This window comes from Paralichthys olivaceus, chromosome 23 (genome assembly GCF_024713975.1).
Source record: "Paralichthys olivaceus isolate ysfri-2021 chromosome 23, ASM2471397v2, whole genome shotgun sequence".
Lineage (NCBI taxonomy): Eukaryota > Metazoa > Chordata > Actinopteri > Pleuronectiformes > Paralichthyidae > Paralichthys > Paralichthys olivaceus.
The window spans coordinates 6,481,691-6,493,143 of NC_091115.1; the positions used below are offsets into that span (position 1 = coordinate 6,481,691).

General features: G+C 39.9%; 1 protein-coding gene across 1 annotated transcript; it reads right to left on the reverse strand.

The window, feature by feature from the left end:
• Positions 1–3,871: 3,871 nt before the first annotated feature.
• Positions 3,872–7,391, reverse strand: LOC109632665 (troponin I, slow skeletal muscle-like). Its single transcript, XM_020092075.2, has 7 exons — positions 7,191–7,391; positions 6,495–6,536; positions 5,957–5,998; positions 5,365–5,496; positions 5,178–5,267; positions 4,659–4,841; positions 3,872–4,551 (listed from the first exon to the last, which is right to left on the reverse strand). The coding sequence occupies exons 1-7, from the start codon at positions 7,374–7,376 to the stop codon at positions 4,450–4,452; spliced, it is 777 nt and encodes a 258-aa protein (XP_019947634.2). The 5' UTR covers positions 7,377–7,391; the 3' UTR covers positions 3,872–4,449.
• Positions 7,392–11,453: the final 4,062 nt, after the last annotated feature.

Sequence of the window (11,453 nt, forward strand, 5' to 3'; positions counted from 1 at the left end):
TTATTTTGTATTTACACAGCATGGGGCTGTCTTAATAAAATGTCTAAGTTTCTTTTTCCAGTGCTACTAAGAGAAAAGTAGGTCCTGTAGAGCTCATCTTTATATCACCCAGAGAGGTTATGTGTTTGCCCATATCTGAGGGGGCCATACTGAAAGCAAAAAACACTGCTGACTCTATCCATGAAGAACTCTGCTTGTGTGTGAGTGCAGGTAAAACCTTTTTATATACAATCTGTGGGTAAAACCCATTATTCTTTTTATTGATTTACCCCAGTGTCTCTGCACAAAGTGGTGGGGGTGCAGATAAAACAGGAGCAGATGAGTAGCAGAAGGAGTTTCAAGCTTTGACTCTAGTAAAATGGGAATTGTGTAAAAGGGGCTGCAGTGGAGGGTGTCCCTAATAAATTGGGAAAAAGTTATTTGAAAGACGACAAAGACTTCTTAATGATTTGGACAAGAACACTTCACAAAGTATTTGATGTCAGACATAGACTGCCTATAAAGATGGAGGAGGAGTTTATACTTCCTCCCAATACTTCTAATTAGTCAAATAATGGATAAGACAGAGTTGACCTATGCTTTGGCTTCACTTTAGGGACGCAATCATGACGTCCATCTTTATTTACAGTCTCCGGAGCCAATTAGCAGCTGTTTGTGCAAACTTGTACCTCCATGTTTGCATTTCGAAAATATATTCTATGCTGTCAAGAGTTCAAAATCACTATTAATAATATATTGAGACTCGGTTGCTGCAGGGAGACCTGAGGCACCGGGGATCAGCTGAGCAAGTTTCTCTCTGCGTGTGTCACCTGGACGACTTTGATTCCAATGGTAACGCCAGCGCTGAGTTTTCATTCACCCAGAAATCAGAAGCTGTTTTTTAAACTAAGTTTCAAATTTAATAAATGCAATTAAATTGAAACCAAACCAACAACTTCAAAAGAAGTGTATTCTTCTCAGGTTGACTGTAAGATCTGATTTATCCTTTATTTTCACTCGCAGCCCTTCCTTCACCTGATTAAAACGAGAGGGAATCTTTAATGTGTGCAACTATTTGACCCCTGGTCAGCTTCTGTTTCCAAAACCAATACCCATCATCCTCCTCTGCTTCCCTATTGGCTCAGAGGAGATCAATAGCGAGAGGGGAGCAAGGCCACAGGCACCTATTATAGATTAACTTAAAGCATAAGATGTGATGGGGGGTTGTGGATGGTGCAGTGGTGGGATTGAGATGCACCTCGGTGGCGTATATATGTAGAAGGGAAGTGTCATTGGTTGTTAAGTTTAACGTTGAGCTTTTCCCAAAATGAGAAATAAGGAGACATGATTTTCCTGAGGCTCTTGTTTAGCTTAAGTTTCAAAAGTGGTAAGAAGACACAGTGGTGACAGAATCAAACCCTCACTGGGAATTGTTGGGCTTTTCCCACGTTTAGAAATGTGTATATATCTATGGGCAAGTTTCAAGAAGCAGACGCTCAGCAACTCAAAGAGGTGTGTGAATATTTCATGGGTTGCAAGTAGGAGAAAGAAATCTGCCAATAGTCTTCATCTCATTCTCACATTAATTAGCTTTTGCTTTTTTTTGCTCTGCTGAACGTTTCAGCACCTTTCAGCTCGTTGTGTTGGTTTTACATCCAGCAGTTTCAGTCTTTCTACTTCCAGCGACCTTGTTTCCAGATGTTCCAGAGCTAAAAGGAGGTAATGGAATGCCTGCCGAGTGTGCTAACAGCTTCACATTACATTTTATTGCTCATTCTTCAGGTCATAAATGGCCTCAGCTTTGGCTATTAGAGCCCAAACATTATGGACTTTACTCACCAGTGAACTAATTCTCTATGATCTTTTAAATCTCTACTTAAAACTTTGACAAATGATTGACATATCTATTTTTTCTATTTTCTCTGGTGTGCTCTGTTTTAGTTCTTCCTCGTAAAATTTTTTATCATAACATTAACAATATCAAATTTACATGTGCTCAAAACCAATAATATTCCATTTTCAGCTGCTCCACATATAATTTTAGAAGCCATTTTCAAGCATAACCTCCTTTGTTTCATTAGACGACGTCGAGTTCAAGTTAACTTGAACTAAAAAACACATCATTTTGTTTCCAGTCATTTTTTATTGCTGCCTGTGAATGTTTCTTTAAGTGTAAAGAGCTTCATCCATCACTTGGAATCCAATTAACACTTTATAACTGAGGGGAGTGTGTGTGTGTGTGTGTGTGTGTGTGTGTGTGTGTGTGTGTTTAAACCCTCGACTCCACCAGTCTAATTCTTTTTTAAAGCTCATTTTTAGTGTCATTACCTTCAGGTACAAGCAGTAAAGAAACAGGATTTTGGCTCAAGCTGCTTATTTATCAGCACATTAAGCTGTAAACACCTACAGTGGCTGGTTTGTGTCGCAGGTCACAGAAACAGGCTTTTCACAGTTTGTGGCTCTGAACCAAAAGGGGGATGTGAAGTAAATGAATAAATCTTTCTTGCCTTCTCAGAAAACTGTTTTTTTGTGATATGAGGAATATGTAGTCGCTAAACTGAGTATTTGTGTCATCCTCCTCACTTATTTTTCCAAATGTACAATTCATGGATCCAAAAAGATGTTGACCTTTAACCAACTCAACTATCCTCATACAAATATTTTCTAAAATGAAATTAAATTTAGAAACAGATACTGAATCGAATTTCAGCAACAACAAAAAATTGTGAATTTTTCTTTTCTAACTCTGTGATCATAATTTTCAGTCAAGAATAAAGTTGCCAGTTAAAATAAATATATTTATTTTCTTTTCATACTTTTCAGCCTCAGAAAGTTGCACATGTGCCACAAAATCGAAATGAGAATTTTCAAAACTTAAGACAAGTTATGATGCAGTTTCTTTTAAGTGACTTGTTTTTAATATATATTTACCACAGTATATGTTTCATTGTGGACTGCCATCAAGTGGCACTATCAGTACAGCACAAGTGTGACCAGTGTCCCCCGCCCATGAACCATCACTGACACTGAGTGTGGTGCTTCTGGCACATCGAGCCACACTTGAATGTGTTTGTCATCCCAGCGTGTTTCATGGGAGACCGCAGCGCCGTGACCTTTTGCATCAAATACAACAGTCGCCATCATGTGGTGCTGACATGAGTATCACATCTGGAACTTTTCCTCTGACTGAAGGTCGCCCTCATCTGTACTTATTTATAGATGCAGCATGTGCCAGGACCTGGGTTGCTTTTCATAACTAAGACTCAGTGCAAGGGCAGACAAGAGGTTGTGTATCAGCTTTGCAGCGTGAGCACAAACGTCAGCATGACAAACACGAACGCACGTCGATTTCACACTGCGCACCGTGGACTGACAGGACGAGATTTTTCATCGTCCATATGTCACAACCCTCAGACGCTATTATCCCCCCAATTGTGGGAGTGTGTGTTCATGAATCTTGAGGGCGACCAGCCGTTGAAACATTACCAGCCTATAAAGGCAAACAGTCCAACAACTGAAGAGCACTCTGAGGGATCCGCAGGCTATTGTTGGTGTTATTGTCATACTTCACATAACAATGGCTGGGCAGCAACCACAACCAACCCACAGCCCAGAGGAAGTATGCGATGTGTAGGACAGCGATGCCAGTGGCTTGTGCTGTCCAGCTCAGGCTTTTGCTTTCCAAGCTGTGGGAGTATACAGAGGACAACAACGTGGCTAAAAATACTCGGGCCCAGGTGTTTCACCAGCTGCCGGAAAGTCACATCTACTGTGGTTTTTATTTCTTTCATCAGATCACTTTAAATAGAACTAAAGACCGGTCCTGGTAAACTGAAAAATCCGACCCAAACGAAGTCGGTGTGGAAGCACCCTAAGAAATGAGCCAAACTAATTCTAATTCATTATCTTTATTATATCAACAAACTAGTGACAATTTCAGATACACTGAATACACAATTTCACTCCACCTTTTATGAATGTGTCAACAAGCTCTATTTAAACACTGAAGTTTAATTTAGGGTCAGTACATAACAACAGTCGTCCCCTTGCCTCGACTGTTCATCTTCCTTTTTTTAATCCGTCATCAGCTGAGCTGTTTTCCATCCTCTTACATGCCGCACATAAACCACACGGGTGCCAACGAAATGAAACATGATAAAGTCAAGTCAACAGATATAGAACATCAACGACTGAAACTGTTTATTCATCCACTTTAAATGTCTAACGATGTCATAAGAAAAACAAAACAAAAAGGAAACTCTAGTAATAAAAACTTTGGGTCTTTTCTCGTCCTACACTTTGAGTCTTTGTTTAGAAAATGGTCATCAAGGGAATGGAGACACAGCTGATGAACTGGGGGTTATACAAGCTTTTGGCATTATTCTTAATTCCTACATAATGTAAATTACCCTTTGGATACTTATTCCATATTTCTATCTAGACAGATTCCTTTTCCCTGCCTTTAATTGATCACTGTGCTCCGCCACCTGTATCGAACATCTTCTTGCGGCCCTCCATGCCCGACATGGCCTCCACGTTCTTACGCCAATCACCCACTTCAGTCGTAAGCACCTGGGATTGAAGAGAGAAGTGAAATCCAAATTAAAACATTTATTCCAGAGAAAAGAGAGTTTTTGACATGGGTGTCTTTCCCTATGCACTTGGAAGAACCAGATTACCTTGTCCTGTTTGACGTCCTCCTTCTTCACAGACTTAAGGTTGGATCTGAGGTCCATGGAGCCCTTGTGTTTGGAGCCCAGGAGAGCTCTCATCATCTCGTCTGCTGACACCCTCACCTTCCTCAGGGCAGGCTTTTTGAACTTGCCTCCGAGGTCCTGTACTTTCAACTTCAGCTCATGGATCTAAAAAGAATGTACCAGAAGCTACACTGAAATTTCAGCATGCATTAATACCTCTGGGAAGTTCTGCCTTGTACTGGCCAAGCCTTCTTTTTTTTTTTTAAAGAAATACATTTGCGAAAATTCCGATCCCAAAGTATGGTGGTAGACAAAGTGGTAGAAGTTTAAGCAAACTTTCAACTTTCATGTTCAAAGTTCAAGTTTTACGGATCTGTTCTCCAGGTCTGACTGTCTGGATTCAAGCCAAAGAAAGAAACTTTTCATTTCAAGATATTGTCTGAGCTGTGCGAGATAAGACGAATGTGTGCTCGGTGCAGGAGGATGTTCAGAGAGACTTACATCTTTGTTGTGCTTGCCCACTTTGTATTCACAGTCATACCTCTCCTCATCCACAACATCAATTTGAGAATATAGCTGCTTGCACATATTCTGAAAAAAAAGAACTGATTTTAATCATATTATTCAAATATAATGAGACATCTCAGTACATTTTCTGAAATGGTCATTTGTGGTTTGTGACCCTTACTTTTAGCTCTTCCAGGGACAATCCGGAAAGTTGCAAAGGGGGCAACTTCTCTCCGAGATAGCGGATTTTCTCTTCCTCCCTGTCCTGCCTCTCTCTCTCCAAATCCTCACAGGCTCTTGTGAGGAGAAGCATCTGATTGGACAAAACAAATCAAATCAAAACAAGGCATGGAAATGAACAGTATCATTATCTATTACAACTTTATTTTTATTATTAGATAAGACATGCATTCATGCTCAAGGTCTTTAAAAACAATAGTGAAAAGATAAAAGGTGAAATAGCTAGCAGACAGTCAACACAGTTAGCTAAACTACTGTAGCTAACGGATTAACAGTTGAAATGTGCAACTTTTCCATTCCAAGTGGTTTTAGAAGAAATAACATAACTGACCATGTTATCAATATTGACATTGAATTGTATGAAAACAATTTAATGGAATAGTAGTGTTAAATAACATCCAGTGCAATATTTCAAGTAATCGGAACATGATGATTAGTGGCCAGGGGTTTGTCTGAGTGGGTCCTCAGTGTACCACAGATAAAAGGATGTTATACACATCAATTTAATTATCTTTTATCTCATAACAACCAACCTTGAGGGAGAGCTTGCGAGAAGCTGTAATCTTCGACTTCGGCTGCGGAAAAACATCTTTGTCAATATTAATTCACAGTGCAATAGGCAATCAAATCAAACTGTTGTTGAAAGTTTGTGGAAAACATAAAATTGCCAGAGTAGACACGTTTAAAACAACATCATATCAAATGCAGAAGTTTGATTTGTATCCACATCTTTCAACCAAAACACGACATTATAAAACTTCAGACATTCCTTCAGGACCCAAAATATGTTCCTGCTCAGCTGACCAGCAGCACATGTCCGGCATGTCCCGTACATGTGCTGACAAATATATATGGAAAGACTAGTGAGCGTCAAACTCGACACCACTTACTGCAGCCGAGCATGTGAAAGATAAAACTTTATTATTAGGATGAAGTCAAGGGGAAAGCTCTCAGGGATGCTGATAACGGCTCGGGAAGATAACCACTGCCAGTTCTTTGCCATGTGTATAAGGACGGCGTGTCCCCTCTCTGTGCATGCAGGATTAACACTGTGGAATATAACCGACTCACCTTATCCCCTTTGGGATTCATCGCTGCAAGTCTGTCGGGCTCCTGAAACAGCAAACAGGTTGAAATGAGGCGGATGATGATGATACAGCCAATCAATGATGAGAACGTAGCTCGTACTATCTATTGTGTATAAAAGGAATATTCTTACCAACAGACAGGAGAACGTGTATTAGTACAGTTTAAGGATAATGAGTCACCCTGCTGAACCATAATGTAATCTGACCCATGGAGGCCCTGCATAGCAGCATCCTCTGACGAGAGGATTAAAGCAGGAATATGACGAGAACAATGCCCTGCACTATATTCAGCATCGTCTCACTTTTTGGCAGCGTGAGTAATGACAGCTCAACAGCTTTGTTAAAAGCTACAGGATCCGTATCTGACAGCTGACAAAATCCGGACAGCAGTAGCGGAAAAGTAGAAGATTTAGCAGATCATGTCTGAGACTGATCTTTTTTGACTTACTGTGCATGTTCAGGGCTACTCCCAAAGTTTGACCCATGTAAAACTGGTACAACTTTGTCGATGATATATTAATTAACTTCTGAAATATAGGAACAGCTCTGGATATACTCATTCAGTCTGTTTTAGCACTGGCAAAACACTGTCAGAAACTAAATACATTTACAGTTTATAATAAGTACATTAGCTTAAATACTACAATAATACCACAAAAAATATTAGAATAAATGTTACCTGTGGATGTGAATGAGGGTCTGCAGACGTGAGGGGAGTCAAATAGCGGCTGCAGTAGACAATGGGCAGCTTTTTATGTGAGCTGCTGTGTGACGAGCAGACCGCAGATATAACGTCTGATCCCAGGAATGTGCTGGCACGAGACCAAGCATGAAATATCACCTCCCCTAAAAACCAGGACAACATCAGGGAAGTGTAGTAATAAATAATGAGCATTAACCTTAATGGTAAGGTCCAGATATTGCTGCTCGCTGGGTGAAATAATTTCTCCTTGGAATGACAGGGATATTACATTCATTCATATCCCAGTCGCTAATACTGACAATGTTGTCGTCACATTGAGTGTAACTTACAGAGATAGTTTGAAGGTGACAGGCTTATTTGTTTTCTTGTTGCCTTGTTGCATAGCTTAGCACAAATACTCGGAAATTATTACTAAGGTAACAAAATCAACAAAATTGGATCGTCAGAGCTGATTGATGAATATATTTAGTTTGTTTAGTCCTCAGAAAACAAAGTGTACAAACAAATTCATAGGTGTTTATGTGTATTATATCTCGTTTTACACATTTTTAAAGGTATTTTGTATTTTGGATGTAGTTTAGGTTCAATAATGCCGGGCGTCATAATAAGTGGATATTGTACCGAAATAAAAAGATGGAAAATGTAACTGATACATTCGTAATCAACATTCTTTCAAAGTTGTAAAATACATCGTTAACAACATTCTCTTTTTAATATGTTCATTATTATGTTGACATTAAACGATAAGGTCATTACATTTCCTTCCATGTATTTGCTGTACGATAGATAGATGGTAGGTTCATTAGATTAGTTTGTTTAATTGAATCAATACGAATTCAAAACAATGAATTAATTAGAGTCATACTTAATTAAACTGCATCAGAACAAATCAAATAAATCTGTGAGATACGTCATTAGTTTAATGGACTTCAATTCTAATAAGACATTACTGAACACATGGTCTGTTCTCTGAGCAGTCACACAGCTGATAGAGTATAAAACACACCCAAAGCCCTCTTGCATAGCAAAAGCACTGAATCAGATTTTAAGAATAGGTCAGGCTCCTTTCTACATGATCCTCTCTGGCCAATAATGTTGGAGCTGGATCAGAACATCAATGTATGTGTGGCTCTGTGATTGTACATCGGGGATAATTCAGTTTCAGGAGCAGAACATGAAAACCATTTGAAAGTTTCTTGTGAAACTTGGTGAAGAGCTGCATTCTGATATTTTTAATTTCATGAAAGACATGTTGTGACTTCAGGTAACTGTGGCAGCACCAAGTGATCTGGTCTTTAGGTTTTGTTCTGGCCTCTGACTCCAACTCAGCCCACATCTTCATCCAGTCTATATTTTCAGTTTGTCTCTGCACTCAACAATTCCTTGGCGTGGCTTTGTCAAGATTTCAGAGCACGAGCGCTAATCTCAGCCTGAGCTTTGACACTTCTTGCAAATCACTCAACCCCTCAGCATCAAGTTTCTCTTCTCTCGACCGGCTTATGCTGGAATGAATCTGATCACAGTGCTAAGATGTTTTTTGGTAAACTGAGCATTAGCTAAAATGACATCGTCAAATGAGTCTATGTTGACCACTGAGTTGTAAGAGCTTCTCTGAGATCAGAAACTAGAGTGAACATTAATGACAAGTTGGGGGCCTGTTTCTCTCTTTCTTCTAACCCATTGAATTTTAAATACATTTAAAGTGAATCTTGAATCTTGAAGAACTCCCATTTTGTTTTATTATCCAGAAAACGGACAAATGATGAATTCATTTTAAACGCACAGTTAATGGCCACTTTAAGTTTGTTGCTCGATCAATATCCTGTTGTTTATGGTGAAGCTACACCCCCTCAAATTCTTTCTGCTTTGCCTCTTTTATTATTAATAAAGACATGAGTTGAGCCGGTTCACTGCCTGGGGGAGGGTCCAAAGTAAATACAATAAAGCTAAACCCCTGTTCTAAAGTGAAACACAAGGTTCAGCTCTACCTAGTTTCTGTACTGTCCCTTTGAAATCAGCATTCAACAACATTAATAAATCCTCAGACACAGGCCTCCAAGACATTTTCACTTGAAATGAATTTGCTCCCCGATTTAATGAGCTACTTTGGATCAGTTTTCTCTCGACAAACACCAGCAAAGTTCCCGTTATCTTTGTGCTGCAGAGTCAAACTCCATCCGGCAGCACACGACAAGCAGCCATGAGCAATGAAAGGCAATAAAAGAAGGAGGAAGACGCCAGGGACAACAAATGTTCTGTCATCTTTTTTTTTTTCGGTGATCCTCAGCAGGTGGGGGAGCTATTTCCGATGCAACCCAACGCCCTTCTGTCTCCGCACAGACACATACACTCAAATGAAAAAACCACAAGGCCTCGGTATCGGGGAACCTGCTTGTAATGCACTTTCTGCTGCTTTCATAATTAGGCGGGTGACAGCTCAATGTGTTGCCTCCGTGGTTCCCCTCATGTCGTCCTTAATCATAGCTAATTAGCTCAGTCTGAACCTGTGGGATGGACGGAAAGGAACGGGACGTGTGTGCAGCCGCAGGATCTGACAGCCTGTGATCTTGCAGGGTTTTAATCCGTCCTCACCTGCTCTTTGTGAAGCGTTATTTGTTTTGTCAGTTGTCGCTGCATAATCCATGTTAACCCGTGGTCATGACCCAACCAGCTCAGCCCCCAATGTCAACATCCAGTCACCGCATGGCTGTGTCATCACTTTAAACCACTTTTACTGTACATGTCACGACCTGATTAATGAATGAGTCCATTAGTCTATAGAATAAATACGCTGGGTACTGTCTACTACTTGGAAAGTTACATTTAGTACATTTCTGAAGTATTGTATTAGAGTTCTTCGAGTATTCAAATACTGATATGATTTACTTCAATCAATTTGCACCAGTGGCTGGAGGCATCAAGCTTTCAAGTTGTCTGTCCATCCGTCTCATTGTTGTGAACAAGATATTTCAAAAATGCCTTGAGGTTAGTTTTGGTACCGACGTGCAGTTAGACTCACTGATGAACTCAATAGAATCTGGAGGTGAAAGGTCAAAGATAAAGTTCAATGGGCCCTTACAAAACAGAATACTGTATTTTTCCTCAGGTATAATTTTAAATACTTTCCCTGAGTGTGATTACATTGTAGTATTTCTACTTTTAATCAAGTAGAGGATACTTGCCCTGCTGTGTATATCTACAGGGATAACTTTGCAGAAAGATACCACACTCGTGTCTGTCCACTGAATATAAAATGACAAAGCGCAGAAAGTCAGCTTAGTTTAGCATAAAAACTGGAAACAGGTGGAAACAGTCAAAGAGGACAAGACGGTCACAAAGATAATTTATGGAAACTTTATGATAATTATTTTTCTCCATCTTTCTGTTCCCCTGCAACCCTGCCTGCCTCTCTCCTCTTGCATCTTGTGCAGTCCACCTTTGTTTGGACATGAAACGCAGTGAGCAGCTGACACATGACATCAGCCAAGTGGCCTCCCCTGGCCTCCCCTGGCATCCCTCTACCCTCTGCGGTTTCACCTTGACGCTGCCCTCCAAGATTCCCAATAGGCTTCAGTGGATACCCTGAGTGGCCCACATATCTCAGCAACCCTCACTGTTATCAGCCTGTATATCCAGTCAGAAGGACAGGAGGGGATATTCATACAATATGCATATATATAATGTCCTCACTGATACAACAATGAGGTTAGCTGAGGAATGTTGGCTGCTAAATATATATATGTATGGATATATATATATGGGGCTGCATGGTGATGCAGTGGCTTGTATGTTCTGTTCTATCTATTATAATAATTGTGTTTTTGATGCACAAACAAATAAAAATAGAGAGAAATTGCAGGAATTCTTTCAGTCCAAGACCTACATCCTCTTTAGTAGACAATAAAAGCAACTGATTTTAAGATTTTAATGCACACACATTAGGGTAGTTTCATTGTATAGAGATCGTGTGGTTCCTGGCCCAGATAAAACACAGTAGAGCAACAGCAAGTTGAAAAGTTCAAGTCATCAAAAATGCCACCCACACACTTCTTGGGGAAATAAAGCAGCAATGGTAAAATCTGACCATTGATGTTGAGACATCAGCTCAACAGAGATGTTTTTTCATAGTGTGAATTTCGACAGGATAAAAAGTAAATCAGTATTCTGGGGCAGAATGTGAATATGCTACTTTAATTTGTAGAAAAGGTTGAGATTGAAGTGGGATGTAAGAAGCCTCTT